We start from the raw sequence: 17,126 nt of genomic DNA, 5'->3' as shown, positions 1-17,126 counted from the left end.
ACCACTCTGGCCCACTGATCATTCCGGCACCACTCTGGCCCACTGACCACTCTGGCCCACTGACCACACCGGCACCACTCTGGCCCACTAACCACTCTGGCCCACTGACCACACTGGCACCACTCTGGTCCAATGTCCACTCTGGCCCACTGACCACTCTGCCCCACTGGCCACACCGGCAGACTCTGGCCCACTGGCCACTCCGGCCCACTGACCACTCCGGCTCCACTCCGACCCACTGACCACTCTGGCCCACTAACCACTCAGGCCGACTCCAGCTCACTGACCACTCCGGCACCACTCTTTCCCACTGACCACTCCAGCCCAATGACCACTCCGGCCCACTCCAGCCCACTGGCCACTCCATCCCACTGACCACTCCAGACCACTGTCCACACCGGCACCACTCTGACCACATGACCACTCTGACCCAATGACTACTCCGGCCCACTGACCACTCTAGCCCACCACCATACTGGTACCACTCCGGCCCACTGACCACTCCGGCTCCACGCCGTCCCACTCATAGCCTGGCCCAATGACCACAACGGCCCACTACAGCCCACTGACCACTATGGCCCACTGACAACTCCGGCCTGCTGACCACACCGGAACAACTCTGGCCCACTGACCACTCTGTCCCACTGATCACTCTGTCCCACTGATCACTCCGTCCCACTGACCACTCCAGCCCAATGACCACTCCGACCCACTCCAGCCCACTGTCCACACCGAAACCACTCCAGCCCAATGATCACTTCGGCCCACTGACCACTCTGACCCACTGACAACTCCAGCCCACTGACCATTCGGGCACCACCCTGGACCACTGACCACTCTGGCCCACTGACCACTCCGGCCCACTGACCACTCCGGCACCACTCTGGCTCACTGACCACACCAGCACCACTCCGGCTCACTGACCACGCCGACATCACTCCGGCCCAATCGCTACTCCGGCCCAATGACCACTCGGCCCACTAACCACTCCGGCCCATTGATCACACTGAAACCAGTCCAGCCCACTGACCTTTCCGCCCACTGACCATGACCGGCACCACTCTGGCCCACTGACCACACGAGCCCACTGAACACTCTGGCCCACTGACCACACCGGCACTACTCTGGCCCACTGACCACTCTGGCCCACTGACCACTCCAGCCCACTGACCATTCCGGCACCACTCTGGCCCACTGATCTCTCCGGCCCACTGACCACTCATGCCCACTGAACTCTCCTGCCCAACCCAACCCACTGACCACTCCGGCCCATTAACCACTCCGGCCCACTGACCACTCAGGCCCACTCCAGCCCACTGACCACTCCGGCACCACTCCGTCCCACTGACCACTCCAGCCCAATGACCAATCCGGCCCACTCCAGCCTACTGGCCATTCCAGCCCACTGACCACTCCAGCCCACTGTCCATGTCGGCACCACTCCAACCACATGACCACTCTGACCCAATGACCACTCCGGCCCACTTTCCACTCTGGCCCACTGATCACTCCAGCCCACTGACCATTCTGGCACCACTCCGACCAAATGATCACTCTGGCCCACTGACCACTCTGCCCCACTGTCCACACCGGCACACTCTGGCCCACTGACCACTCCTGCCCACACAGGCCCACTGATCTCTCCGGCCCACTGACCGCTCCAGCCCACCCAGGCCCACTGATCTCTCCGGCCTACTGACCACTCGTGCCCACTGACCTATCCAGCCCACTCCGGCCCACTGACCACTCCGGCTCACTGACCACTCCGGCACCACTCCGACCCACTGACCTCTCTGGCCCACTGACCACTCGGGACGACTCCAGCTCACTGACCACTCCGGCACCAATCCGTCCCACTGACCACTCCAGCTCAATGACCACTCCGACCCACTCCAGCCCACTGGGCACTCCGTCCCACTGACCACTCCAGCCCACTGTCCACACCGGCACCATTCCGACCACATGACCACTCTGACCCAATGACTACTCCGGCCCACTGACCATTCTAGCCCACCACCATACTGGTACCACTCCGGCCCACTGACCACACCGGCACCACTCCGGCCCACTGACCACACCGGCACCACTCTGGCCCACTGACCACACCGGCACCACTCCGACCCACTGACCTCTCTGGCCCACTGACCACTCGGGACGACTCCAGCTCACTGACCACTCCGGCACCAATCCGTCCCACTGACCACTCCAGCTCAATGACCACTCCGACCCACTCCAGCCCACTGGCCACTCCGTCCCACTGACCACTCCAGCCCACTGTCCACACCGGCACCATTCCGACCACATGACCACTCTGACCCAATGACTACTCCGGCCCACTGACCATTCTAGCCCACCACCATACTGGTACCACTCCGGCCCACTGACCACACCGGCACCACTCCGGCCCACTGACCACACCGGCACCACTCTGGCCCACTGACCACACCGGCACCACTCTGTCCCACTGACCACTCTGTCCCACTGACCACTCTGTCCCACTGACCACTCCGGCCCAATGACCACTCCGGCCCACTCCAACCCACTGGCCACTCCGGCACACTGGCACCACTCTGGCCCAATGACCACTCCAGCCCACTGACCACTGTGGCCCACTGACAACACCGGCACCACTCTGGCCCACTGACCACTCTGGCCCACTGACCACATCGGCACCACTCCTGCTCACTGACCACTCCAGCCCACTTTCCACACCGGCACCACTCCGACCACATGACCACTCTGACTCAATGATTACTCCGGCCCACTGACCACTCTAGCCCACCACTATACTGGTACCACTCCGGCCCACTGACCACTCCGGCCCACTGACCACACCGGCACCACTCCGGCCCACTGACCACACCGGCACCACTCTGTCCCACTGACCACTCCAGCCCAATGACCACTCCGGCCCAATGACCACTCCGGCCCACTGGCCACTCCAGCCCACTGACCACACTGGCACCACTCTGGCCCAATGACCACTCCAGCCCAATGACCACTATGGCCCACTGACCATATCGGCACCAATCTGGCCCACTGACCACTCTGGGCCACTGACCTCTCCGGCACCACTCCGTCCCACTGACCACCCCGGCCCAATGACTACACTGGCCCACTCCAGCCCACAGGCCACTTCAGCACACTGACCACTGTGGCCCACTGACCACACCGGCACCACTCTGGCCCAGTGACCACACCGGCACCACTCCTGCTCACTGACCACTCTGGCCCACTGACCACACTGGCACCAATCGTCCCAATGACCACTCTGGCCCAATGACCACTCCGGTCCACTCCAGCCCACTCGCCTTTCCAGCCCATTGACCAATCCAGCCCACTGACCACACTGGCACCACTCCGACCCAATGACCACTCCGACCCAATGACCACTCCGACCCAATGACCACTCTGACCTAATGACCACTCCGGCCCACTGACTACTCTAGCCCACTGACCATACCGGCACCACTACGGCCCACTAACCACTCCGGCCCACTGACCACACCGGCACCACTCTGGCCCACTGACCACTCAGGCCCACTGACCATACCTTTACCACTCCGGCCCACTGACCACTCCGGCCCACTGACCACTCTGGCCCACTCCAGCCCACTGACCACTCCGGCACCACTCCGCCCCACTGGCCGCTCCAGCCCACTGACCACTCCGGCATCACTTCAGCCCACTGACCACACCGGCACCACTCCGGCCCACTGATCACTCCGGCCCAATGACCACTCCGGCCCACTAACCACTCCGGCCCATTGACCACACTGGCACCACTCTGGCCCACTGACCACTCCTGCCCACTGACCACACCGGCAACACTCTGGCCCACTGACCAATCTGGCCCACTGACCATTCCGGCACCACTATGTCCCACTGACCACACCGGCACCACTCTGGCCCACTGACCACTCTGGCCCACTGATCATTCCGGCACCACTCTGGCCCACTGACCACTCTGGCCCACTGACCACACCGGCACCACTCTGGCCCACTAACCACTCTGGCCCACTGACCACACTGGCACTACTCTGGCCCACTGACCACTCTGGCCCACTGACCACACCGGCACCACTCTGGCCCACTAACCACTCTGGCCCACTGACCACACTGGCACCACTCTCGCCCACTGACCACACCGGCCCACTGACCACACCGGCCCACTGACCATTCCAGCACCACTCTGGCCCACTGACCACTCCGGCCCACTGACCACTCCGGCCCACTGATCTCTCCGGCCCACTCACCTACAGCCCACTGACCACTCGTGCCCCACTGACCTCTCCAGCCCACTCCAACCCACTGACCACTCCAGCCCACTGACCACACCGGCACCACTCTGACCCAATGACCACTCTGACCCAATGACCACTCCGGCCCACCGACAATACCGGCACCACTCCGGCCCACTGACCACTCCGGCCCACTGACCACATCGGCACCACTTTGGCCCACTGACCACTCCAGCCCACTGACCACACTGACACGACTCCGGCCCACTGACCACTCTGGCCCACTGACCACTCTGGCCCACTGACTACACCGGCACCACTCTGGCCCACTGACCACTCTGGCCCACTGACCACACTGGCACCACTCTGGCACACTAACCACTCCGGCCCACTGACCTAACCGTCAGCACTCTGGCCCACTGACTATTCCGGCACCACTGTCCCACTGACCACACCGGCATCACTCCTGCCCACTGACCACTCCAGCCCACTGACCATTCCGGCACCACTCTCGCCCACTGATCACACCGGCCCACTGACCACACCGGCCCACTGACCACTCTGGCCCACTGACCATTCCGGCACCACTCTGGCCCACTGACCTCTCCGGCCCACTGATCTCTCCGGCCCACTCACCTACAGCCCACTGACCACTCGTGCCCCACTGACCTCTCCAGCCCACTCCAGCCCATTGACCACACCGGCACCACTCTGACCCAATGACCACTCTGACCCAATGACCACTCTAGCCCACCGACCATACCGGCACCACTCCAGCCCACTGACCACTCCGGCCCACTGACCACACCGGCACCACTTTGGCCCACTGACCACTCCAGCCCACTGACCACACCGACACGACTCCGGCCCACTCACCACTCCGGCCCACTGACCACTCCGGCACCACTCCGTCCCACTGGCCACTCCAGCCCACTGACCACACCGGAGCCACTCCGGCCCAATGACCACTCCGGCCCAATGACCACTCCGGCCCAATGACCACTCCGGCCCACTGACCACTCTAGCCCACCGACCATACCGGCACCACTCCGACCCACTGACCACTCCGGCCCACTGACCACTCCGGCCCAATGACCACTCCGTCCCATTGATCACACTGGCACCAGTCCAGCCCACTGACCTTTCTGCCCCCTGACCACTCTGGCCCACTGACCACACCGGCACCACTCCAGCCCACTGACCACTCCGGCCCACTGACCACTCTGACACCACTCTGGCCCACTGACCACACCGACACCACTCCAGCCCACTGACCACTCCGGTCAACTGACCACTCCGACCCACTGACCACACCAGCCCACTGACCACTTTGGCCCACTGACCATTCCGGTCCACTGTTCACACTGGCACCACTCCGGCCCACTGACCACACCGGCACCACTCCAGCCCACTGACCACTCTGGCCCACTGACCACACCGGCACCACTCCAGCCCACTGACCACTCCAAACCATTGACCACTCCTGCTCATTGAGCTTGACATTGGCTGTCTCCTTTTTCAAAGTCACAATCTCTCTGTTTCTTTAGATTCAGATGCTAGAAGTGAGTGGGAGGAGAAACGTGCGATGGATCAGACGGGCCAGTCAGTGATTACTGACGCTTGCTCCAAGCAGAACATCTTCCTGAGCTGCAGGTGAGTGCAGACATTGGCTCACGAGATTCGTACGGCAGTGCCGGGGAGGCACTGAGACATACAGAGCAGCAGCAACACCGTGTGTTTATATAGCACTTTAACATAGTAAAACATCCCAAGCATTTCACAGGCGCCTAAATCTGACAAAACTTTACACCGAGCCACATCAAGAGATAGGATGTTTCTCCTGAATTCCCTGTTGGATTTAGTGACTATCTTATTTTGATGGCCACTAGTTCTGGCCTCCCTCAAAAGTGGCAATATCTTCTCTATGTCTACCCTATCAAACTATTTCATAATTTTAAAGACCTTTATCAGGTCACTCCTCAGCCTCTTTTCAAGAGAAAAGAGCCCCAGCCAGTTCAATCTTTCCTGATGGGTATACCCTCTCAGTTCTGGCATCAACCTTGTGAACTTGCTTGCACCCTCTCCAGTGCCTATATATCCTTTTTGTAATATGGCAACCAGAACTGTACGCAGTGCTCCAAGTGTGGTCTAACCAAGGTTCGATACAGGTTTGACATAACTTCTCTGCTTTTCAATTCTATACCTGTAGAAATGAGCCCCAGTGTTTTGTTTGCTTCTATTTAATGGCTTTATTAACCTGCATCGCTACTTTTATTGATTGTTACAGTGGTGACGATGTGCTAAAGATCTGGGACATGTACGGCTTTCTGTTGACGGAGGTTGTTCTGGATTATACACTCACCTTTGCATGCTTCCTCAACAACCAAGGCGACATTCTGATTGGCTTCAAGGACCACCTCTTCTTGATACCCCACAAAAAGCTGATGATCGCCATCATGGATGCTGTGTCTGATAGTTCAGCGAAAGGTATGCTATCTGATTTGACCGACAGTCAACAGCATTGGCCATTGGAGGCAGTTCAGAGAGTTCACGAGTTTGATTCCTGAGATGAAGGGGTTGTCTTATGAGGAAAGGTTGGGCCTGTACTCATTGGAGTTTAGAAGAATGAGAGGTGATCTTATTGAAATCTATAACATTCTGAGGAGGCTCGACAGGGTAGATGCTGAGAGAATGTTTCACCTCTTGGGGGAATCTAGAACTAGGGGGCATAGTTTCAGAATAAGGGGTCGCCCATTTAAGATGGAGATGAGGAGGAATTTCTTCTCTGAGGGTCGTGAGTGTGGTGTATGTAGACACCTTTAGTAATGACTCCACGAGGCAGGGTATGGTGCTTTAACTCTGCAGACCTGCAGTCCTTTATTAGCAGCTCCTGAGTGCTGACAACAAGCTGTGTGTTCCTTTTTATACTGGGTTACCTGCAGTGTGCAAGCAACCCCTGGGTCTCCAGCAACAGCACCCTCTAGTGTACCGGTAAGGTGTGAACAGTACAAGGGTACATTCAATGTTGCATGACAGTATTACAGACATCACACAGTGAACAGGCATGCCTACACAACAATACTCCCCCCTGAGCATTTTTCATATACTAGTTGTCATGACCAGGGGAGGTGATCAGTGGTGGGCTATGGGAGGTTGTGGTGAGGGTTGTGTGGTTGCCAGATGTGACCCCTGTGCTTGAGGCTGGCCTCGTACGTTTCCCCTCCCTCACACACAAACCAAGTGGGTGTCACTGTTGTGGGATCCCTCGGGGAGGTAGCCACGGCAGCAGTGGGTGGTGTGTATACACTGTGATGTGGGTGGTGGTGGGCAGGGCCACAAGACTGGGTGGGCTCCTTGTCCACCAATGGGGATGGGGGTCAGGTCATCCCAGGGTTTGCCAGGGAAGCTGGAGGGTATTGGCCTCATGCTTCTGGTGTTGGCCCTGGTGGCCAGGGGCTGTTGGGCTGGTCTGATGCCGGTTGCCATCGGCGGTGCCTCGGCTGCCCATTGACCACTGTACCTGTAGTGGGTCTGCTCCCACTGCCTGTGTGTGTGTCCTGCAAGGGGCATCACATTTGTTCCAAAGGTCCAGGCTACATGGTCAGGTAGCCTGCTGGACCTGGGGGTCTCCCATAGGGTGATTCCATTGGCATCAGCATGGTCCCTGTAGGACCCAATGTCCTTTGGCAGTGTCCTACCGGTATACATGACACCTTGGCTCTGATCACACATAGTCGAGCCTGCATTATACATTCTAGCACTTGCATCACTTTTGGGTGTCCTGGTTTCAACAGACATGGTTACATTAGGCATTTCACAATCTCTATCATTATTGTTAAGCATAATAAACTTGTTCTTAACCTTACTGACACCTGCATTCATCTCATTAGTCACATTAGTTAAACCAGCATCATAATTCATGGTTACATTGCATACATTTTCATACTTGCACCCTTTAATTGCATCTTTAGCTTTAAAGTCCGTGTACGCAAATAGTTGGAACTTCCCCTTTAAATTTTTTTGGTTACCGGTCTCCTTTAAGGGAGCTTTCAAATCCGATTGGTAGCTCGATGTCACATGCTCCTCTATGTTGACTCGCATTTTGAATGCAGGTCTACTGCTTAGTGTGCTGCAGCCATTTTGTGGTGCTCTTTTCTTCCACGTTCTTGTGGTGCTGCAGCCATTTTGTGGTCTTGTTGCAGGCAGGCTGTGGTGCTCTTTTCTTCCACAACACCACTTCGCCTGATGGCTGTGGAAGCTGGATCATAGAATATATTGAAGGTGGAGGTAGACAGATTTTTGAATGATAGGGGAGTCAAGGGTTATGGGGAGTGGGTGGGGAAGTGGAGCTGAGGCCAAGATCAGATCAGCCATGATCTCATTGAATGGCGGAACAGGCTCGAGGGGCCGAATGGCCGATTCCTGCTCCTGTTTTTTATGTTCTTATAAGTGGCACAGCAGAGTCCTTAGGGGAAGATGTCACGTTCCTCAGTGTCAGAGAGAGAAATGAGGAGAAATAATTTCACACAGAGAGTTGTTAGGTCTTGGATCACACTCCCTGAAAGGGTGGTGGAATCCGATTCCACGGGAACTTTCAAAGGGCAATTGGACACGTACTTGAAGAGGACTCATTTGCAGGGCGATGGGGAAAGAGTGGAAGAGTGGGACTAATTGGATAGTCCTACAACTCTCCTGAGTAGCCTTGCAGCTCTATCTTCGATTTCTCCATCGGAAAATCACTCAGCTTGTTGAGATACAGTGATTCCTGTACTATGCTCACGGATGCACCCGTGTCGATTTCCCTGGGTATCCTGGTTCCTACAACGTCTATTTGGATGATGATACTTTGTGAATTGCTGTTAGATACCCTCGTGCTCCTGATGACGTGTATCTCCAGAACTTCTTTATCCTGTTGCTTCTCTTCAATGCTATGTAGTGTCTGGTGATTTCTACTTCCAGCATTGAAAGTTGGTTTACTCTTCAGTCGGCATGCCTTCGCTAGATGCCCAGTTTTCTTGCAGCAGAAACATTCTGCCTTTATATATGGACAGCTTTGAGCAATGTGTTGTCCCAGACACTGATAGCGTGACTTCAATGCTCTGTTACCTTGGCCAGTTACTGAGGCCTTGGGACCCAACTGCTTTTTACTTTTAACCTGCAGGCGATTCTTGGGAGTATCCATCGATATAGCAGTCTGACAAGCTAAGTTAAAAGTCAAGTTAGGAGTTGTCAATAACTTTCTTCTGATTGCTTCATTTTTCATCCCACTAACAAAGCGGTCACGCAATGCTCGGTCCTGAAAGTTTCCGAAATGAGAATAAGTGGATAGCTTTTTAAAGCTACAATGTACTCACTGACACCCTCATCGTTCAACTGATCTCCTGTTACAAAATGATAACATTTTGCAATTTCCAGGGGCTCAGGACTGTAGTGCTGAATCTCCATCAGTGGCGTATCCTTTGGCTTGATGGGGACAAGCACATTTTTCACTGTTTCATACACCTCAGAGCCTGCTTCAGTCAAGAAAAATAGGTCGTTTTCTTTCCAAATCCACCTGGTTACAGTTTTCATTATCAGGGACTTCGACAATACTATTCACAGGGAAAAACATTTCTAGTCACTCCACATACGCTCCGAAAGTCTCTCGGTCACGATGCAACTCACCCAGGCGCCCTATTATTCCCATAGGCGCAGCCATCTGGACTTTTCAGTTCAGCCAAGTGTGCTTGTAATTTACCTGGGATTTTTAGCTGTGCTGCAAAACAAAGAACCTCTCAAATTCTCTCTGTTTATTGGCTACAACATCCACCAACAAAAATTTGAACTCGGGAATTGGATTATTCTATTTTTATTGCCAATGTGATATTCTTTACAACATCACAAACACACTCACACACTAGATGGCTCTACAGGAACTTGTCATCATGTGACCAGTCACATGACACTTTATTGTTATCCATCAGGAATTGCATTATCACAGTTGTCCACTAGGTGGAGCTCAATATTACAAATCCCCCTCAGAATCTTTTATGTCTCAATGAGATCACCTCTCATTCTTCTAAACTCCAGAGAGTATAGGCTCAATCTACTCAATCTTTCCGCATAGGACAACCCTCTCATCCTAGGGATCAATCTAGTTTTTTGAATAAGATTCTGGGAGGCAGGAAAGAGCGAGGGAGGTGAAGAGTTCCACATGGATGGATCCAGCGAGAGATCCACAATGTAGCCACTGCCCCAGAATTCAGATAAAACCCCACTGGGGAGCTGGGTTGTTCCAAGCGATTGCAATGTTCACCCAGCTATTCTGTCTTTCCGCCTTTAGAGTCATATATTTATGAGGATCCGGCCATTAAATACGAATTGAAGGACCAAGCACAAATCGAGACTGAGGCTGCTTTGGACATGGATTCTTATTTGGTAGGTTGGAAGGTCACCGTATATTTTTTTTTCCACAAAAGGAGACATTTAATACACTTCTGATTTTTCTTTATCCATTCACTCATTCTCGGGATATGGCGTCGCTGACCAGGCCGGCATTTATTGCCTAAACCCTAGTTAGGTGGTGGTGAGCCTTCTAACTGGATGTGTTGCTAGGCCCAGTTCAGACGGTAGTTAAGAATCAACCACATTAGTGTGGGACTGGAGTCACCTATAGGCCCAATCTGGGTAAGGACGGCAGGTTTCCTTCCCTAAAGGGACATCAGTGAACCAGTTGGGTTTTTACGACAATCCGATGGCTTCATGGTCAGTTTTACTGATACCAGTTGCTGAGCTGTACTTGCCCTGGGAGTGTTTGATGGGACAATGTAGAGGGAGCGTTACTGTGTATCTAACCCGTGCTGTACCTGCCCTGGGAGTGTTTGATGGGACAGTGTAGAGGGAGCTTTACTCTGTATCTAACCTATGCTTGAGAAATTGGTAAAGTATTCCATTCTCCAGCACTAATATTTCTCATCGTGAATCACATGTAAATAATCTTCCTCCCCTCCCCACCCAGACTGCAGAATTTTGTTAGGTGCGTAGCATTGTACTGAGTACCCCGGGTTAACGGGTGATAATCAGCCATGAGTCGGCCATCTGGTCCCTCGAGCCTACTCTGCCATTCAATAAGACCATGGCTGACCTGATCTTGGCCTCAACTCCACTTCCCTGCCCGCTCCCCATAACCCTTGATTCCCTTATCTTTCAAAAATCTGTCTATCTCCGCCCTAAATATATTCAGTGAAAATAGAGAATGGCAAAGATTCACAACTCTCTGAGTGAATAAACTTCTCCTCATCTCAGTCCTAAATGGCCGAGCCCTTATTCTGACACTGTGACCCCTGGTTCTAGACCGTCCAGCCAGGGCAAACTTCCTCGCTGCACCTACCCTGTCAATCCCCTTTCAGTGAGATAACCTCTCGTTCTTCTAAACTCTAGGGAATGTGTCCATCCCCCCCAAGTGGCCGGAACGCGAAGCTTTGATGTGCCGGGTGGTCGGTTATTTTGCTGAACTGCGGGCGGACTTTGTCTTTGCAGGTTCCTTTCAAGTATTTGGAGGTGCTGGCGAAGTTAAAGGAAGACGAACCAATCTCATTAAGCTACCACAGTGAAGGAGAAGACTGGGATGCGGGGGAAACGGAAGCTGTGAGATCTGTGAGTGGGAGTTGTCAACCGCGGGTTCCTGGGGCCTCGGACATCAGCTAGGCTCCATTGCCATCCTCCTGCCCCTCGGGGTGTAAGGGGTTCTCGGGGACTGCTGTTGTGCCTTGGGCTTCTGGGCTTCTGCCCTCTCGCTGGGCTTCTGTCCTCACAGCTTATGCCTGGCCTGTGAGGTACCCTGAGTGCTGCAAGAGCACCCCTGGAGAGACTGTGTCCACAGCTTATGAAGGGGGTTTTGAGACTCATGCGTCCCCACATCTTATGCCTAGCCTGTGAGGCACCGTGAGTGTCAAACACTCCTAACCTCTTCCTCCCTAGCCTGTGACACACAGTTGAGCATTTTCGAGGTGCTCCTAGCTTCCCTTACACTGTTCTGACATAAGACTCACGATCAGGAGATGTAATACAATAGAACTGAGACAAGGTGATTCCAAGAGGAACTTAGGCTTCCAATTTATTTGGAACAGCAATACACCAACAAAACAATCCCCCTAAATCCCACTAAACGGATACAACAAAAATCTTTACACAAGTTTAGCAGTACAATGCCCAACCTCCCACCTTTCCTGGCCTAACTGAGTTGGGAGTTCCGGGGACCAGAGATTATACACACGAATGTGCCTTCTGCAGTCTGGTGGTTTGTTTCTTCTATCTTTGGTGTCTTCGGACACTGGTTTTCCTTCAGTGTTGAGAGGCTTGCTGGTTGTTGGATCACGAGAGCAGGGCAGCAAACACAATGCGTCAGGAACCCCTTTTTATAGCCAGATTATCCAGTTCGCCTCTCGTGCTGAAATCGATCCGTCCCATTGGTGGGCTTTGTGATTTTGAAAAATGCAGCAGTTCTAGATTATTGCGGTCTTTTTCCACTGATGTTAACCTACTCAAGGTTTGAGTAGGTGTTGATTGCGTTGGCCTCCTGTAGCCATTATGTAGGCCTTTGGGTTGTTTTGGGTTCCCTAGTTTTCTGAAGGTCTGCATAATTTTCCTCCAATTCAGTTTTTCTAACCGACTCAAGGTTTGAGTAGGGGTTGATTGGGTTGGCCTCCTGTAGCCATTGTGTAGGCCCTTGGTTTGTTTTGGGTTCCCTAGTTTTCTGAAGGTCTGCATAATTTCCCTCCATAGTGTAAACATGGGGAAGACAATAGCCCGCTAATGGCGATGAGTCAGTCCCACAGTTTTCGAGCAAGTGCTCTCCCATTGGCTTGAAAGCCCCATGCTTTGGGCTGACTCTGTCCCACCATTGGCCCTCCGGTGTCCTCCCCCCGTCCAATCACTGCTCTGCCAAGGTCAAACCGTCTCAGTTTCAATTCACATTGCAGCACAGACAGATCCCACAGCTCTTTTACTTCTGGGTAAAATGAGGGGGTTTTTGTCCTCCCCTACATAATCTCCCATCTGACACAGTCAGACACCACTCGAGTGTGTCAAAGTTCAGGGTGGTGAGAAAACCCTAGGTCTCCCAAATTGCCCAACTTTCCCCAGTTTAACTCTAAACTGATCCCGTCGATATATATCGCAATTCCTTTTAATGTGGTACAAAACACAGAATCCAACAGGTTACAATATACGACAGCAATATACATATATGTACTTAAGGTTACAGCAGTAATTGTACATTGAGTCTCATTTCAGTCTTAGCCATAAAACAAAGAAACCTGCCCTGCAAACTCCCCAGGGGCCATGTATGAAAACGCAGTCATCCCTGGGAATAACAAAACCGCCTAAGTGTCGCGGTCAAGCTTTGTTTACAAGCCTTGAGTGTTTAGCAATGGCTCTCCTGTCTGTGCAGTAGCCTGAGGAACTGCTTTCTTTTTCTTTTTCTCCTGAGCTTACAGCTTGTAACTAGCAGATATGCTACAATCAGGAGTTGGCCAATTACTAAGGCATGCGATCCCACCCGGATCCATGCAGGTATGTCTGCCCGTATCCCCAAATCCCACCATGCTGGGGGTTTAATCTGGGTAATCTCCCCTGCTAGAATTTGAGTTTTCTGCTCCATGGTGTAAAAATGTTTTTGAGACAAATCCACTGCCTGGAGGAGGGCTGTAAGTTTCTCAGGTAGTGGGGCAATGGGATACCAAAATGGGCGACATATTGTTGTAGGTGGCTGAGGTTGTATTGTACCGTGAGGTGAATCGTGGAAGGTTCAGGGATGGGTGTGATTCTGGTGTGTGCCACTTGAACCTCTGCCCTGGGTTTAAAGCAAAAGCTGCTGTACGGTATTGGACACCACCTTCCCGGTCCGTGTTCATACCGTTGGGCACTTGTGGTGAGACAATATGTCCCACCGCCTACATATGCTACCTGTGGAGGCATGTGGTTAGGGGCCACTACCTCCATTGTGCAATTGATGGGCTCTGCCTACTCTGACAACCCGAGAGGTCTGTACCTGTCACAGTGTGCTCCCACATTGTGACATAAGGTGGGACTTCTTGGAATCGAACATGCATCCCTCCACGAATGACTCCCACATTCTCCACTCGGTATAGGGGTGCTGGTCATGGGGACGCCCCCATCACGGGCATCCTGACCAACACACCCATGATGGTATGGTTTGACTTTCCACAGTCCACCGGGGTAGGCTTCCGACGCTACACGAAGTTGGCAAGGACTCAAAACATTATCATAAGGGTGCAGTGCTACTAAGTGCTGGTTGCTGATCCAGGAGGGGACCTGTCCCTGTCTCAGATCCTCGAGGTTACTCCGTCCCTCTCCCAGCAACCAGGCCCCATAGAGCACGCACAACTCATTTTGGACGGCTTGATCGGAGGCGTTTCTATCCTCCCGAATCAAGGTGTTTACAGCCCTGGCCTGTGCCTCCCATTGAGAGATAATCTCCTTTAAGTGAACTGTTATTGCCACCTCTTCGTGGAACGCGGATCCCACTACGGTATTCTCGTCCCCCAGGATTTTGCGCAGCTGATTCTTTAGCCCATTTATCTGGAGGGCCAGCTGCATGTTATCCAAACTGTTTATGGCGGACGCCCTGGTGTTAAACCCCGTGAAAATGTCATTTAAAGTGCCACGCCTCTGCCTGCCCGGTTCGGCCCTATCCCACTGTTTATACAAGTCTGTCACTTTGACATTCCCGAAGTCCAGTTCATAGAACTTCCGGAACATCTCCCGCAGCAGAGCCTGGTATAACAGCTCGGGGACACCACGTAGGTAGGCGGACTTCTCTCAGATTTAGCACCACTGATGCCACCGCGTAGTGTACCCCCTGATAAAGTAGTTTCTCGGTAGGGACCAACACTAAACCATTCCCCGGCCCCCTGGTTGTTGTCGGGCACCCGTGTGGGACGGTGGGCTTGGCCGTGGGTGGGGATTTTCTTTCCCGAACTACAAGTTTGGTGGCGTTTACTGGTACCCGGGGATTGGGGATCACACACGCCTCCCCGCTGCGATCCCATACCACCCCATCCCCGACATTCTGCCACCACCTATAGAAAGCAATGGAGACCCCCTCTGAACACACGCGAGTGGATCCCCACATACACAAATAAATTCCTTGGTCGTACGCCCACCATTTCTCCCAGCACACCGTTACCCTGCCGGATGACCCCATGATGGTTCGGTAGGTATCATTATCCAGATGTTCCCAGTCTGAGTGTCGGTCTCCCACGTCCCTCTTGAGCTTTCTGAGCCACCACCACCATCCCAGAGGTATGTCCCCTTGGCAAGTTAGGCATACCTTCCTGCCTTCTGTCACTCTTACTCTGAAAGTGGCCACAGTGATCTCCGGGAAGGGGATGGAGGCCTCTCCGTAGGTAAAGTCCTTATGGTTGGAGTACTTAGTGGAGCTCGATCCCAACCACCCAGGCCATTTCCCCTCATGGGAGTAGGTGACCCGGCCATCCGCCGCCGGAGTCCCTTCTCCTGTGGTCACTGTCAGCACTCTGCCCCCGGAGCATCCGAAAACTAGGGAGTCCTCGGTGTCCCCTCGGTGCCCGGTGCAGATCCTTAGCAATACCAGCATCACTAACGTCCAGTAGGGAGGTGTTGACATCTGAAAGGCAAGAAGAACATGGCCTTGCCTTGAGAGACCTCTCCAGGCTCGGCCCGCGTAACATGTTCCAAACACAAAAATGCTGTACCCAACCGTCACTGCCTTACCTAAACACATCTGCACACAACACAAAGTAACAAAACAGGAAGGGAAAATATATACACCGCCACCCGTCCCCGGGTGGCCAGGCTACATCCTGTCACTGTACAGGCGTCGTCGACCACTCGGCTGACCGTACCCTGGGGACCAGGACGCCCTCCGCTGAGGGGCTCGTATAGTCCCCCTTAATGAGTCTTGTGCTGCCCTCCAAGACCTTCCTGAGCCCCGGATAATCGGTGGGAGACCCTTGCTAGCGCAACAGAGCACCCTCCCTGTTGTCTTTCGCCTTCTCGGTCTGGGGCGGGGAGCTAAGTAAACAGGGGACCACGGCGCCCTGGGCTGTGGCACTCTGTCTCTCCTCCTTACTGTCGGTGCAGAGTCCCACGTTATGGGCTGCAATGCTATCTCCTCCACATCTTGGGCTAGCCCCAGCTGATCCACCATTAGAGGTTCAGCTTCCCCTTGGAGCTTGCTAATGGTAGAGCCTTTCTCGCTACTTCTGTTAGTGGGCTGGGAACCTCTACCCAGTGGTGGGATAGCCTTACAGGAGCAGTGAACCAGCCCTGGCTGTAGAGCTTCGGGGCCCGCTGCCTCCTCCGGAGCCTCCAAATCCACCGGGGCCTGTTCTTCCCCCAGTGTCTGATTCCCTTCCCTTGCTCGTCCCCTCTGTTTTTTACCTCTTTTGGGGTCAAACAATTTACACTGATTAATGTGATACCACTTCACCCGGCGAGGCAGTCGAACCGCATAGACCATAGGGCTAGCCTTGTCGACTATGCTGTATGGTCCCATATACAGTGGTTCAAATACCCCGACCCGGGCGAAGCTTCTCACCATCACCTGGTCGCCCACCTCCCAATCATGGTGACTGCGGGGTTCCAGCAGCAGCCGATTGGCACAGTGCTGTTTACCCATGTTGTTGGCCGCCTGCCAGTGAATCTGTTCAAACAGATTCCTGACGAAGCGGTCCCGGTTCACCTCTCGAAGCTGCCCTTCGGTGAGAACCGGCGCCAACACATGGGGTTCTCATGATCCGGCCAGTCATCAGCTCATGGGGTGAGTACCCTGTGCTCTTTGACTGACTGGCCCGGATTCCCATGAGGACCAATGGTAAGACCTCCACCCACTTGTTCGGTGAG

The 17,126-nt window shown here is 53.9% G+C and overlaps 1 protein-coding gene across 1 annotated transcript in view; it reads left to right on the top strand.

Moving 5' to 3' along the window:
* Positions 1-17,126, top strand: part of LOC139276780 (uncharacterized) — a 158,503-nt gene that overhangs the window by 58,465 nt on the left and 82,912 nt on the right. Inside the window, exons 7-10 of the mRNA XM_070894784.1 lie at positions 5,789-5,894; positions 6,529-6,728; positions 10,564-10,658; positions 11,760-11,876. Coding sequence (XP_070750885.1) covers positions 5,789-5,894; positions 6,529-6,728; positions 10,564-10,658; positions 11,760-11,876 — 518 coding nt within the window. The remainder of the gene's footprint in view (positions 1-5,788; positions 5,895-6,528; positions 6,729-10,563; positions 10,659-11,759; positions 11,877-17,126) is intronic.

This window comes from Pristiophorus japonicus, chromosome 12 (assembly GCF_044704955.1).
Source record: "Pristiophorus japonicus isolate sPriJap1 chromosome 12, sPriJap1.hap1, whole genome shotgun sequence".
In the NCBI taxonomy this organism is placed as follows: domain Eukaryota; kingdom Metazoa; phylum Chordata; class Chondrichthyes; family Pristiophoridae; genus Pristiophorus; species Pristiophorus japonicus.
This window is presented reverse-complemented; position numbering and strand designations above follow the sequence as displayed.